This window comes from Varroa destructor, unplaced genomic scaffold (assembly GCF_002443255.2).
Source record: "Varroa destructor unplaced genomic scaffold, Vdes_3.0 BEIS01000005.1, whole genome shotgun sequence".
NCBI classification, from domain to species: Eukaryota; Metazoa; Arthropoda; class Arachnida; order Mesostigmata; family Varroidae; genus Varroa; species Varroa destructor.
Window position 1 is genome coordinate 15,085,424 of NW_019211458.1, and position 16,231 is coordinate 15,101,654.

The window sequence follows — 16,231 nt, forward strand, 5'->3', positions numbered from 1 at the left end:
TACATACCATGTCACCCTGTTCGAGGAGCGATATCTCAAAAAAGAGTGCTTTTCTTCGAAAAAAAAAAAAAATCAAATTTTGCATGTAACTCTAGTACTTGCTAAAGCGTAACCTAACAAACTCTGCAATGTTTCGTAAAAACAATTTGTGTTCGGCTAACCTGATTAACTTAAATAACTTTCATGATCACATCTCCCTTTGCTGGGTATGAAAGAACTGTGCGGAGCAGTGTGTTCGGTAGGAAGTAACAGTTGATAGAGCAATAACAAGTAAACCTTGCGTAAATAAAGAGAGCTGAATTAAGAATGGATTGGGTTAGTTCCGATTGAATTTACATTTTTTTTGCACATAAATTCCGAAACTTGCTAGGGTTTATAGAAAATAATAGTAATGATATGCTTTCAAGCTCCAACACATTTCGAGCTCTAACTTTCGTTAATACAATGGTAGTATTGTATATGATGACGGAAGGCGGAAATAGCCGAACCTACAGGACAGTTCCTAAACGCGCAAAGGGAATTTTCACTTAAAGGCTGCACACATATTTTTTTTTTGGTTTAATTTTTATCAATATTACTATAGAGACCTAGTACGAGAGAATCAACTTACCGCTTTGTTGAGCGTGGCTTCTAGAGCAAGACGACCCCCGTTCAATGGGAACTCTTTAAGGATCGTTCCTTTCGGAAGCGATTTAGATGGATTAACGACTGGGCTACCGAATTGTAACTAGACAGAAAAACAGGAGCAGCAATTATCAGAATTACTATATAGAGTTAAATGTCAAACGTGGCAAATCTTTAAATGCTAAAATGCAGGCTGTAAATTGAAAAATAGATCGTCGTGCAGATCATATACATAGACGTGTACATATACATATATATGTATATGATCTGTACATATATGCGCAGATCATATACATACATATATATATTTATTGTACATTCATTGTAGTAGTCGGTCTCTATCCAAGCGTTTTCTAGACTATGCGTATGTACAAATAGTGCTGTATTTTAGGGCTTCGTCTAAAATAGACCTAAATTGAATAAATTTGAATACAAGTTAGAACAGCGCCATTTTTTTATATGGTAGATGTACTCCAAACAGTTACTTCTATTAGCGGGCAGATGATAGGTGTGAGCGCCACTCATTTTCTGTGTGGCGAGTCATCATTCCATTGTTTGATCCATTGTCCTATCCAAAACATGAAACTAATCTAAGTTGTACCGACTTAAATCTGGAAACTGCAGGCTATTTCGTCTTCTTCACTCGAGTCCGATCGAAACGTGGCGGTAAGGCCGTGGATTGTTATAAAGCATGCAGACAATGTACTCTCAAGAGATTCTTCAAGAATTGTAAACATCTGGGAGAGTTGAATATTTCCTTTTTGCGATATAACAACGAATGTCTTAGATATCTAGAACGCGAGCATGGGAATCAAGTCACATTCAAGTGTATCCCACGCTGCTACCAGGCCTTCTTTTTTGTGTAACGCCATTTTCTTGTCGAAGTCTTTTATGAACAGTAAAAACCCAACCCCACCTGGCTCGTAGCGACGGCGTCGTCCAAATAGGACTCCTGCTTCTAGTAGTTAATCGAATTATATCCAAAACACCATACATAGTTTCATCTACCCAGGCCGAAGCCCATAAGAAAAACATTTCACTTTTCTTCTTAATTTTTATTCTTTGTGTCACAACGTGTCCTTGGAGAAAACTGGGTCCACGAGGAATGCATTGTTCATCTTCAGAGATTTTGCTCAAGGGTTCCCGTGATCACAGCTGTCTCCTCGTTTCATTTGAGGTGCTTAGAGTTAGTCGCGTTTTGTGAAAATTTCAATCCTCAATTTTAGTGCTGAAGCGAACAGGAACAAATAACTTTGCCCTCGTCGAAGGTCTTTTTACCTAATATTTTCAGCCATTTTCAGTGTCCAATTCCATTAATGATTCCACTTGAAATTCAATTACTGGCTGTTGCTTTTTGTCATAGAGCGCTACTTTTATTTCTAGTGTATATATATATATATATATATATATATATAAGCTTATAGTTGTAGATGTCGAGAACCTTATATAAATATATACCACCTCTCATCCAATAATGGTTTAAGGGTCATTCAAAATGTTCGACTCATGAAATAGCTCAATAGCTGCTAGTACCGCAGTTGTAGGTCTATTGACAAGCGGTAATTATTCCCAGTACCTATTGGTAAACCTAATAACGCTTTCCAGGAGAGCGCCTCCTAAATGCCTAATCGTTTAACACACACGATAGATCTAAAATACCGCTAAATGAAGACTTGAATTATTCAAGTTACGTTGCTCAAGCAGTGCTCGCAAGCAACGTATTATTGGTCGTACATGATTGTTCCTATGTTGTCTCTCGGTTAACACATTCAAGTGAAGACACTATAGGGTTCGCGAGCTTCACGTATAGTGCACTTAGATAAAACACTATTTCAGATAACTGTTATTGCAGTGGCCGTTTTCCGTCTAGCCATACTCAGAAGTTATTACAGTTTATCCTCTTCTCACAAACCCTCAGCTCGCTTTGAGGATTCCTTAGATAATCCTCATCTGGCTTCCCTGTAGAGACATGCGATGCGCCTCATTATTAGCCCTTTGCTGTAAAGAAAATAGCCCCTCCGGCTTGAGGCCGCATCAGCTGAGGCAGAATCGACCTTCAGCATACAAACGAACCAATGAAATTGAGTCGCACTAATACAATTTAGTGAGACTTAAGTAAATTTTCAACCTTATTTCCATTTAGGTTCAGCAAACTTTATTGATCACAACCTAATTTTATTAAGTGCATGCTTTTATGAAATAAAGCTAATTAGGGGCTGGCTGACGTTTCTAACTGACGTTAATGGCTTCACGTCGCCAACACCTTCTATACATAACCATTCGTTCAGGCGGAACTGCACCTGCTGTATAGGGAACCGAGACAATCTACGTCATCGTTGACCAAATCGTCCTTGCGATATTTTGTAAATGGATCGAGGCAATAAAGTTGCTGCAAGCAATTACTGCTCACTATGGTGTATGCTACATGTCATGGGGTTGGTTTACTGTCGCAGGTCTGTATGCATCATTATATAGGAAAGTCTGACGTAGCCGATAACAACAGACATATCTTAACTCACAAGTTACGAAACCGTATCAATAGCATTTTTCCTTGAGAGGAGGTCACTATGAGCAGTAGCAGTCTTCTTATAGGATACGGGTACGCAAATTCGTTCAGTTGGAGAAAAGGGGAAGGCCGTTAGTCCGTTCGGCAACTCGCACCGTTTCATTGGTTCTTTTGTTTCTCCATCAATGGCCCACCCTTTTTCTCCTGGGCTTATTCCTTAGACTTGCTGGGCCGCAATAGACAACATCGCTACATCTGCATACTTCGTACGAAGGAATCGCCAGAAGTACGGTGTGCGACTGAGGAACAGCCTGTCTATTAATTCAGACCCGATCGCATTATAGCGTTGCCGTAAATAATTAAGCGGCGATTACCTTTCTCTTTTGTCTAGTTGCCGGCCTCTATTGTTTAATTACATCGGTATGGCATATGATATCACTGAAAGCAAAGGCCTCATCTCATCAGCAGATATACGGTTTTCCGTTGTGTAGATGGTACTAAAAGATTATTTTGTCTAATTCAGAAACTTTGATTTTTTTTATTCAAAGGTTTTTGAGCTTAAGGAGCAACAGTATTCATTGTGTGTATACGTATGTAAATGTATGCCTGTCAAAATATATTCTGAAAGAGCTAAAAAACTCACAATTTCTACCTAACAAATTACAATCGATTTGTCTTTCAAGGATCATTTTACCGATCGGATAAACACATAGAAGAGTTAAACCTGTATTTAATTAACGTAAACTGATGCACAACTGAAACCAGCCTCTAAGAAAGAAAATACTGATTGTGCCAGATATACCAAGATAGAGTGTAGATTTTTTGGTGTTTCGTATTAAGATACTCATTTTCTTAGTATTGCTTCTTTTTTCAGGACCAAAAGGTTTCAATAGTGGATGGCAGTGGCAAAGTTATAATTAAGTTACCTGCTCACTACCGTCACATTGTATTTACCAGTTATGACCTTGTACTGATGTTTCTAGTCTAATACACAAGGCACAATTGTGACCTAAAATGGCTAAGCAGAGATATATCTCTAAACGCCTTTTTTTTCAGCTTCACAAACCACATCACTCCGAAAATGTTGAAAACATTAATGGGATTCGGACTCCAGCTTGTCGAACAGTATTTTGATAGTTATTACAGAAAAATATTCGTGATACGTACGGACCGAATTCGACGGTTCTCTCATTATCTGAATGAATTGTATGAACGTGCGGTGAAAGAACGTATTTAGTTGTTAACTGTTAACTGGTAAAAGAACCAGCATTGATCTGTTACTAATGAGTGCAGTCCTGCAGCCCGCTGCAAATGGTAAAAATAATCACGCTCTTATCGGGCGAAAAATTCCCGTTCGGATGGCCGACAACAGCTATTTGTTCATCTAGTTTTCCCAGTTTACCTTGGAGAGAGTAACTTTGATCTCAATGCTCAAGCGGTCGTCGTAACCATCTTTGACCGGAATCGCCGCGACTGCAGATATCCCGATACAATGGGTCCTTCGCTCTTGCAGGACCCAGGGAGACAGATAGCCGGAAGCATTGAACCTTCCTTGCTTTTTCCTCTTTCTGATAATTTTCGCAGACCAAACAGCCCGATGAATACCCCTTGTAGGGATACGAGAGTGAGAGAGAGAGAGAGAGAGAGAGAGAGAGAGAGAGAGAGAGAGAGAGCGGTGAAACGCGGATGGCTGGTAAATGACGAAGTAAGCACTAAAACAGGTGCGGCAGATCGTCTGGTTTCTCTAGGTCACGACACGTATATAAAGATTTGTTCACGTTAGATTTGTTTTTCAGTGTCACCCCAGTTGGTGCACGGACCTGGAAAGTAAAACCGGAACTACCAAGTTGCATAATGCCGACACAGAGGGAAAACGGCGATCGAAGTGCACACTGGAAATTGCTATTTCTCTTTCTGCTGGCCTTGTGTGGCCTTGATTGATTTCGTGTTAGACGTATTGACTATACAAACGATTTGCACATGCAGCGTTTAAATAAAGTCTCCAGGTGGTCCATGTCGAGCACGTCATAAGCAGTGATCTTGGCCTCCGCTTCGTAGCATCATAAATTTGAGTTTTAGCTGAAGAATGTCTGGGAGTGCGACAATCAATGAGACAGCGCGTGGCCTAAACAGAAGCGCGAAACAGAAGTGGGACTGTTTATAACCAGAGACCAATAAGGACCGTGCTTGAACTTATTTTTTATCTTTTTGTGGCTGTGAAGGCTATTTGTACGTTTAAGCAGATAGCAACAATCTCATTTGACATGATTTTAAATAAACGCTCTGTAGTTGACTTTTTGAGAAGCTGTGGCAGCAATAACAAACCTATGGGTGTAGTAATAACAGAAATAAGTTCCTATTCCAAGGCCGCCTGATATTTACAATATGCAACATTTCAATTCGTGGAAAATCTTATTTAGTAATTTTATTTGGAAAAGAGCATTGTTTGTTTCCTGGCAGAAGCTGCTTCTGTTTGATACGTTCTCTAGTTTTGAACTATTAAATGTTTTTCTTCAAACATTGCTTTAAGGATGATCTCCAAGTGCATCAAGGATCGTTCGAGCTTCTTCTAACAGCGTAGCACTGTCTTGATAATACAGCTGATGATAGCCCCAAGGCATAGTTGTTTCAGGGCACCTAATTCGCTTTGTCTGGGTGTTGCCGTTGGAGATGCTTTGCACCCTCTTCTTTTTGTCCATCAACGATCATCGTTTTCTGCGAACGTGTCATGTCAGCGTTCCCACGTTGTCTGGACCAATTGTTTAGTTTCACCTTTAGCCCTTTTTCTTTTACGTAACTTATAGCAATTGTGAGTGGATTAAGCGCATGCTACGACTGAAGTAAGGTGATGATCCTGCAGACTCATCTTTTATGAATGAGCTTGTTATCTGCTGCTTATACTCATAGTTGGTATATACCAATGAAGCAACGTGATTCGTGTAGTGCGGATGCCCCTCGTATAATTGAATACTGTATCTCAAACGAAACATTATATCGTACACAAAGAGACTGAAATGTTCAAAGGAGTTGTTATTAAAGGACAGTGAGCTTTAAAGCATTTCATTAATCAGTAGATAATGCTGGATAAAGGCTTCGTGGAAGAACGCGGAACTTTTTAGGGCCTTCGCAAATGAAGTCCGACAGAGCAGCATTTGCATTCTTTTGTGTGTTCAAAAATGTGCCATTGAGATGCGAAATAGGTTTTTTTTTCCAAACGGTTAATTCGACCAGGGAACTACAGAGACCATCGTGAGCTCCTCGCACCACTTCAGCAGTCATTAACAGACGCTTCTTTAACTGCGTATTAAAACAATATATGACATGGATGCCATAATCCGATAACAATTCTTTCTCATTGAGTATTCTGCGACCGATGCTTTTAACAAAATATCTTAGTTCTGGTCTATATTTGCATGTTACTTATTTGTTTTTCAACCAACCTTCGAGAGATTCAGACAAAAGAGAAACCATATTGTTTGTTCACTGCTTGTATACACAACGTTGAACATAATCAGTAATCTGACTTCTAACAAACTGAGTCGAAAGGTCGAGAGGAAAAATTAAGGTATCTTATATAAGAGTAAAATTAACGCTATGTTGACTGCGTCCAAAGTGTTCTCCAGTTCAATGGTTTGTCTCCTTAAAACCGAGGAATAAAATAAAAGGACATTTCTATAAAATTCCATATGGAAGCATTGGTTATCATGAGCGAATCCTTTGGCTAACCCTGACACATTAGTTTTAAGTATAAGCTCATTTTCAATGGAAGATATTTTTAGATAGTGAATGATATGATAAAATGATTATGTGGACAATAGTATGGTCTATAAATGTGTCAATTCTAGACAAAACTGCAGCCTCGTGACGCTGCGGTTCTTGTGGACGCATTGCAATAGTGATGGGTTTGTAAGTATCTTTGCCTAAAATGCATGGCCGTACACTCGATAATCCAGGTCAAAGTCAGGCAGCTTTGGGAAGCTTGAAAGCCCAGCGTAGAGATAATCAAGATCATTTCAGTGTGTTATCGAAATCGTTTTTCCCTTAAAGACGCTATCCTCCATTCAGCTCAGTGTACCATTGCAGTCAATGTTCAACATATATTATAAATACTATAGTTGCAGTAACACGATGGGGTCTTTGATTCGGGCCAAAACGCTTTGACATCCCTGTCATTGTTCAGGGTCTGAAAAATATACTGAAAAATCATCCAACGTGGATACTACAATAAGCAAACGTATCTGTTTCGACTTTTCTACGTTTACGGCTAAACTTTTCTTTACAACTTCCTCAACAAAGTTTACTAAACTCTTCTTGTACAAAATGCCCCTTGCGGGCGTTTTGTGTATTACATAGTTGCATGTCTCGATGGCTGTACTCGCAGTCGACTGCAACTAAACGTCAAGACTGCATGCCATGAACAATACTTAAGAGAATCAGGCAAAAAGAAAAACGACAAGCTTGTTTTCTTTCTGTAAAAAAAAAACAACTTCTAAGGGCAACAGTGATAGTAGCACTACAAGCGACTACATACAGGTACTCAAAGATCTCACTGTTTTGCCGAGTAACCGATAACTCGGTACGTATTAAGGGAATCGAACCTCTCGTGTGACCCCCACTCAATTCTGGAGACAAGAGGAGAGTAAGATATGAAAGAAGCCCAAAAGAAGAAGATTAACGACGTGGATTCATTAAGCAAAATTTCTATTCATAACATTGAAACTCCAAGGGAATTTATGTAGACTGTAGCTGTATGCTAATATTGTTGATTCTGCGGCAGTTATAACCGTAAAGTTCCCATCTGTGAAATTAATTATTGACAAGCACGTTTTTGATAGGCATGAGCACTTTTCTTCAACATACTTCAAAAACTACTTGGATGCATTATAATATAATAACAAAGCATAACGTATATGACGTTCTCACAGGACCAAGATATGAACGCCTACCTTTCGAATAGGGAAATTTAACACGCTGATAGTACTGTGTTCCTTGTTTAGATCGACTGAGCCATAGCATCGAACATAGTATCGTACCCCGCACGTGTCACCAGCGTCCGGGGTCAGCCGCTGCATAATAGTCGAAACCGGCGCATCTTCGGGAAAGACGAATGAAAAATGAACCTTTGCCTTGTCTTCCGGACAGCGACGGCCATCTGACGGCGAGCCTGGCAACCGCGGATCGCTGTCATTGACGCCTTCTGGAAGTAAATCCACCAGACGAAGTTAACGTCAACTAGCATCTCTGAGAGCATCTCAAAATTCGGTTAATCGATAAATGTATTGTTTTTCAGTCCAGCCGTTCCAGCCGACCGTACCCGTCTGGACGGGTACGGTCGGGTGGAACACAAGACCGCAACTTTTTTAATCAAACGATTATTGCTATGTAAAGTAGAAAAAAAAAGCACCAAAATGTTCTATTAGGTGATAAATTATAATCCTCAGCCAAGAGAATTAACAATTCGATTAGTAGCGTTATTCCATTAAACAGGCTACGCTACCTATTCTCGATAATCGTTCGTTTGCGTGCGATAGGTACTCCGAAAATACCGTGTTTATCCGTATGGCCACCGAGCCGGTTTTTATGACACGCAGAAAATGTGTTTGCTATTTTTAGTAATTTTCTCGTGATTCGGTAAATATTATTCAGCAATCTAAAGTTCTTCTTTAGTCCTATAGACCGCTTGTAATCATTGTATCTGCACAACAAATCCTTATTTCGATCTGAACTAAAAAAAATTAATATATACGTTTCAGCAGTCGGCAATTTCATTCTTTCATAGAGTATACAGCCATATTTATCATTTTAAAGAAAATTATGACGATATAAACTGATGGGTAAACACCGATCACTCCTTGGATGATACCGAAAAGCAAGACCCTTTATCGAAATTTCCCAGAAGAGTTTTCTGACCCGAAGGTAGATGTGTTTACTATTCGTTTTCCATACGCCAGAGGCAATGCTTCAGTGTTTAGCACTATTTCCTGTACTGTTACGGATGTTGACATAGGTGCAATTACGTCAATCCGAACATGCCTCCAAAACCAGGTCTAGTGTCGACCTAGGTTCAACGATAAGACATACTACCACTAATGTTATACCAAATACATAAATTGTATTACACCGCAACGTCCCAGTCGATGGACGAGTGCGAGGCAAACGGATGCCCACGAGAATCACTACACACATTGTATTCTTGCAAAAATCAAACGATCTCGAACCTCTCATCGACTTTGCATCTAAACATACGAAGCTTTGTTTTGCTGCTAACCAGCGGAGACTATGTCACTTGCATTGGAAGAACTGGGACTCCAGAACCCCGATGCGGCCGTAGAAAAAGTTCGTCTCATATCGCCAGATAGCTGAGGCTATTCAACGCTTGTTAATTCAATAATCACAAACAAGTGTCGACAATTGACGACGAGTTACTTCGAAGCCGTCTGTACTTTGCTAGTCGAGTACTCTCTTGTGCGAACTATGTGTCCGTTCATCGCTTTCATTATATTTTTTCAGTCGATTTGCTCGGAGAGCTTCACTTGAAAAGTTTTGTTGACGCCCCTTATTAAATAGTACGAATAGTCTCTAAATTGTATGGAATATTGAATCTGAGAGGTTGTCACGATCTAAAGCTGCAAAGCCTTCTGTACACTTAAGGCCCTTGTTCCCGCCGCTACAAACGGAAATTCAAGCTTTCGTACAGCTGTCCATACTTATTGCTCATGGGCAAAAGATGCGAATGTGCGAAACCAGGCTAGCTTGTACCACCGTTCACTTGCCTAAACATTGCCCCTACAGGTCATAACTTCTATGGAAAAGGTCTTAGCATGTGAAGTAAATGAATGTTATTGAAATATTATACTAAGAATAACTTGAAGGTCGCTTACGCAACCGATATGGGCATGTTGCTTCGCAATAATCGTTAGATTAACCTAGGACAAAAACGTACGTCGAATCTATGTGCGGATATTAATGGCCCTTAAAGAACGATCATGAAGTCCGTGTAAAGGTCAACCCGGAACGCTGAATTGTTTAACTCACGCGATAACCAAGCGATTGATGTGGCACAAAAACATTGGTATAAGTATAGCTGTTTTCGAATCAATTCAGTTTTATGATTTCACAATACACTGTTCCTTGTCATATGAGCAAAAAACTATAGGCGGGAACATATACGCCTATGCACGCACGTGCATGTTTGCCGCCTATAGGCACAGCAGCGCTCGTTCACACGCTATACCACGAGCTTTAAGCCACCTGGTCGACACACCCTACTTTCATTCAATCTTGTAGCATTATCGATCGATTTTCTGCCAGGTTTGCGGATGCATCGAAAGTCAATATCATGTAGGATTCGGATATGCCATTACTTTTATTTACTTTATTTGAAAGCCTTCGTTCGAGTCGGTAGACGTTTGATGCTCATTGGATTATCGGCCACAGTTGTCTCCGTCGGGGTCAAACGTGGGGCGCCTTTAAGCATGGCATATTCAATATGAGTAACAAAATAGGTTTTAGTTAACATCTCTCAACTTTCGCGCCTGTAATCAGAGCCATCTTGGGGAAAAAAACCAGATACATAACTTGCCTTTGAAAAATTAATGGTGATTTCTGAATGAACTTCTGTCGTACTAAAGAAATAGTCGAGTATATCCGTGTGTAAGAGACGTGAGGAATGTTAAACTAATAAGTACGATAACTTAATAATGATGTAAATAACGAGCACGATAAGTGGTCAAATTATCTGAGCGAACGTCGAAAAATATAGCAGCTAGTGATTTGAAAAACCCGCGATTTTTGGGACAAAATAAACAGTAGCATCAGGTGAAGGCGCGATGGCTACGTATATTGCTGTACTTCCCCTTGCACCATATCAATTGCATTGGTACATTGAAGTCGAAGTTGTCATCAGCTGATGCTATCGTTCAGAAGAGAGCATGGCTTATCAGATAACACTTTACATTATTCCAAATAACTAACATGTATATAGATGCATTCCGGTGCAGTGTAGAAATAATTGAGTAAACTATCTTTACAATAGGAAAGTTATGCATAAGTTATATCTTAATATTATACACAGGAAAACACTATTTCCTTATCTCGTTTCCTTCCTAGGGCTATCAACTATCTAGACCTTATGGTCCTGGCTACATTAATTATAGTATTATTATTATTATTGTATAAAAATAGAAGTATAAACAAAAGCTATTTAACTTGTAACAGCAGCTGTGCATATGCCAAGCAGACAAGATTGTCCTTTCTGTAGGGAGAAAGCAGAACTGGGTTTAGAATTGGTTCTGTTTTAGGTCATTACTTGTTGAGCTGATCAACTTCGGTAAACAAACGGCTCGGTGTCTTCGGTTCACGCACATAGTATTTTAGAAACGGCATAGGTTTCAAGATGGACACAGACATTCTTTCCATAATAACGAGCCAATGTACACAGAAGATGTAAACATGAAAGGCCTAAAATCGAATGCACTTGTCCGGTTTCTCCAGTTTTTCAAGTAAATATAGTTTACGGTCGACTTAAATAGAACAGGACACCGTTAGACAGTAGTGTCATCTAAGAGCGTTCTTCATAGCATGTCTATTATATTATCGAAAATTTCCCTTCGAAATAGGCAAACTATTTCGCATGTGAAGGCATATTTGGCCTACGTCTTTCAGGCTTGCATAAGTAATGTAATAATGTAACAGAATTTCCATATAGAATAGAAACGAAGAACAAACGGAGGTCTTTAAAATATATCTATCCAAATGTTTGGTGCTCCAAAGAAAATAAATTTCAATTGAATTTCCAATGCAATCTGTACACTAGCGATACACTTAACGGTATTATATCTAGAAAGCTTAACTGTGTTCACTAAATATTTACAATATGTGTTATTATTGAATTATTCTTGACACTTCCTAATTAGGTGAGCTCTGTAGGAAAGCAACGGGCCTAGGTTGGCCTTATTTTTGGAGTCCTTATACGCCGGATCTCGCCGAGCACTAATACGAGTGTTGGGTAGTATCTTTGTAACACTAGTGCAATATAGCACACCCATTAACTTAGTATCTTAACAGCTCAAGATTTCAAAGACGTCCGAAGTGAACGATATACTTTAAATCCTTCGTAGCCTTAGAGTAGCGATCAATTCTTTTATATTAAGCCTTCGTCGCACCTGGTACTCCTGGTGAGGCTATTACTTTTACTAGATCTCTATTGCAAGAATGGTCTACTACCGGTTTTGTCGGCATTTTTTAACCTTCTGCCTATATCTTTACGTAATTAATATGCAAACTTCGCAAGCGACCCCCTTTTAAGGGTGATTAAAGCAAAGAACCGAAACGAAAAACTCATTTACTTATTAGTCTCATGTCAAGTTTCCATTATTATTATTATTAATGTTTCTTTATCTTTCAATGATTACTGTCAAAACCTACGCCTCTGATAATTCACTCCGCTTTAAGGAACGTATGACACAGAATCTGTCCAAATCTACTGCGTTTTCGCGCGTTCCTTGGGGCTTCCTCAGACGTCTTGGTCGTCTACCGAAGGTGAGTATTCGAACCCAGATCAGGACGTTGCCAATAAAAAAGCTTTTACCAGCTGACTAAGTGTGAGCTAGGCAATCAAATTGCCCGAAAATGATGGACATCTGTAGAGAGAGGCTCATCTGCTGCAAAGGCAGCGAAGACTGTAGACTCAAATCCTTAGTACCGCTGTATGCGCTTGTAACGAAGGAAATTTTCATAGAAATAGGGTTTATTGTAGGCACACAGCCTGTTAATTATCGAAGAATAGTTATAGACATACGTCGTTTTGTACTATTTCGTTGTTGTTGTTTCTGATGTTGGCCAAATCTAGCGTGCCTTTAGAACATAGAGATTGTTTCAATTTCGGAGAAAAACCTACGACAAACGTAAAAATAACAAGCGAACAATAGCAGCTACCGGACAAACTTACCAGACGAAGGCCCGGGTTGCTCGTTGCCTGTCTGCAACGCTCCCTGAGGCTGTGCCTCACCGCTTGATGTGACTGTCTCACCTGATGACTGGGACGAACTGCCCTGATGGAAACCCGCACCCTTAGCCCAAACCAGCTTATGGCCCATATACATTTCCCTGAAATTCGTCCGATCATCCGCAAATTGTTAGTATTATTCCAGACCTACTAAAGACCCATCGAGGATAAGGTGCACGACACCTCTTAAAGTGAGGGACGATATAATGAAAAACTCAGTGTGTCAATCTTAATTAGGTGTGGCAGAAGCTAATGAAAAAAAAAACAATGAGGCTCATGCTTTTCGAGTAGAATCTTTTTAACGTTTCCTTCCTAACGTTTTTGCTCAGTATAGGTCGGACTACATTGTAAAAGTTTAACAGTTGCGTCATTATCTTCAAGCAATATATTATGGACATGGGGAACCTATTTTAAGCAAGTATTGGAGACATCGGTGATCTGTACACTGGAACCCTCCAATAGCGACGACGCGTTCAATGGCGTATCAGGGGTATTTATTCAATGTTTTGTATAAAACAGATAACGTTAAACTTATTAACTCAAATTAAATACATCATAATGTTTATTCTTCGCATCTACGATGCATGTACGCTTCCGAAGGCTGCGTGTTAAAATTTAATTTCGGATACAATTAGTAACGCAAATTGAATTACCAATTGGATTCATCGCTGGATTTCAAGTAAGCAGATTTGATCGTACAATACGTGCACGTAAAAATGCAGAAATAGATGAGAAATGATGATCAGTTTCAGTTACACATATGTAAATATTAGAGATGGCATCTTGCCGAACTTCACCATTACGGTCGATCCATTTTCGTGGTAGAGCTGTTGCCACTAGATCTATTTAAATCCGTAGCAAAGAATTCTTTAACTAGTTCTATCCATGATGTCACTCGAATCCACTTGTGCCTCATTTGCAAACAGGGCATACCTTCAGAGTGATCGAATAATCGTAGTAAAATCGACCTCAGCCAGGCAAATCTTTGTGTTCTAGGGATTAGGGAGACTCCGCTTCCTTTTATTAGTAAAACAGCTGAACAGAAAAAAAATCTGCTAGTTGTTGATAGTGAAAAGCTTTACTCAAAGGTATACACCGACCTAACCTACTAGCGCTCTTGTTGCATTGCACGGGCCTAGCTTTACATTCTGCCCGCCTAGACAACCTTCCTTTTTTTCATTAACACAGAGAAATCGGACATCTCTTACAGGATCAGAAGACGTCGAAATATCTGAATCAGGATAATTATACGATCGAATTATGGTAACGGAATTGCCGAGGCAATGCGATCGAATCGCCAAAACAGGGTGGTAAGAAAATGGAGTTGGACAATACATCGATATACCAAGACACGATTGTTTAGTGAGCACCGTGTACAGAAAATTGTAATGCAACACTAGCAAGGATAACAGTTGCAACGGGTTAATAACGGGGGGCAGTAAAACAAAGCGATAGTTCACCTTGAGCGAGCTCATGAATGTATTTATTATACTAGGCTTGGGTACCGGTAACTAAATTTAGGCAAATATTGCTCTGCACGCATTGTACTGTCATATAGCTACAACGGAAATAGACAGCGGCCCTGCTATTCACGATCATGTGAGCGTGTATTTGCAGAGTGGTTTGTTTTGAAGACCCCCCGACGTCTAATTGGCTTTCTAAGGGGCGGAGATTGTCAGAGTGCAGCTGTTGAACTCTTCTCAGAAGCTATTAGTCATACGTAATATTTTCGTATTGTTGCCCTCACCTGCAGAGTGACATGCCAAGAACTTCATCTTCCTCCCGACCGTAGCGAAACCTTCCAACGAGGGCCACGTAGAGGCTTTCTCCAGGCGAAAGTTTGGTTGAATCGCACGTAACGAACCCCTCTAAAAGTAACAGAACACGAAAAATATATTTGTTTTCACTCCTACACATGCAAACAAACAGTAACATACGTTGCTAATTGTGACGAACGTTCCATACCTAGATATCAACCTGACATCCCCTCTGTATCTGGGGGTCCCTTTTCTACTTCAATTCCTTGCCGAAACCCTCGAAGAACAGGCCTAAATTTCGGAACGTCAGCCCCGATGCATGTGCCCTTTTTCTTCCTCTTGTGCTCCTCATATATATATATATATATATCGATGAGCTGCATATTTTTCCTAGCGAGATTGGGCATCGCCCAGACTTCACGGAAGTCTATGTATTCTAGCCGTGCGTAGGCCTTTCTTTATTTTGGTTTACACCTCTACTTGATTCCTCAACAAATAATGCTGCCCCGTAAAACAACTGTATGAATTGGTTGCCAGAAGAAGCATGAGGCCGGTATTCGCGCGGAGAGGACCGGCTAAATTCCCGAGAGCCTAATTTTTTTTATTTACCGCGAGGTATTTTCATATCTACAGCCAACCGTATGGTTCACAGAGTGTAGCTTTTGAGTAAAGATGTTTAGCGTCCTTTTTCATGGGAGCTTGCATACGTTCTATCTTTATTACGGCCGGTAGTGCCCTGCGAGTCCTTTGGAGATGCGTTCTACGGACAATCGTCTATTTAGAGTCGACGGTATTCTTCGAAATTCACGCATTCGATGATCGCGTTGCTGAGCTGAAGTCAGTCCGTCCCGGCTGGCGCTCCCCTGGTGCGAAACGTTGTTGCTTCGGTGTTTTGCACGCTCACTTTTAGCCCGAGTTCATCGGCGTACCTAGATGTTGTCACTAATGGTTGTTAGAAGTGGCGATGGCCTGTGGTGGATAAGGTGGTACAATCGACGAACTTCGACGAGATTTGTTATCGAGCGTTGCTTCTTGATCTGGCTTGGTAGGTCATTGATGGCTGCTAAGAATAGATATAGCGACAAATGGTCTATAAGGAACTGAGTCAGCTGCTTTAACTGCACCCTACCGGCAAAAAGCTCTCTCGAGTTTTCTCTCGTTTACCGTTAAATATACCCGACGGCAGAGCCACTTTCTCGGAACGCGATCACGCCTCAGATAAGTACAGAACAGGGCTGTACAACAAGGTGCTACAAAAACGACCTGCTGTAAAAACGCACTGCGAATTAGATCGGGCCCAGGCGCTTTGTCCCTCAGTATTTCCCACATTTATGCGGC

The 16,231-nt window shown here is 40.3% G+C and overlaps 1 protein-coding gene across 4 annotated transcripts in view; it reads right to left on the reverse strand.

Annotated features, from left to right (window-relative positions):
• Positions 1-16,231, reverse strand: part of LOC111251355 (phosrestin-2-like) — a 108,122-nt gene that overhangs the window by 43,628 nt on the left and 48,263 nt on the right. For all 4 annotated transcript variants that reach the window (XR_015329177.1, XM_086991066.1, XM_086991067.1 and 1 more), the window contains 4 exons: positions 14,884-15,004; positions 13,080-13,237; positions 8,077-8,327; positions 611-727 (listed from right to left, as the gene is read on the reverse strand). Coding sequence is in view for 3 of the 4 variants with exons in the window: in XM_086991066.1 (XP_086847192.1) it covers positions 611-727; positions 8,077-8,327; positions 13,080-13,237; positions 14,884-15,004 (647 nt within the window). In the remaining variant the exon portion in view is untranslated. The remainder of the gene's footprint in view (positions 1-610; positions 728-8,076; positions 8,328-13,079; positions 13,238-14,883; positions 15,005-16,231) is intronic.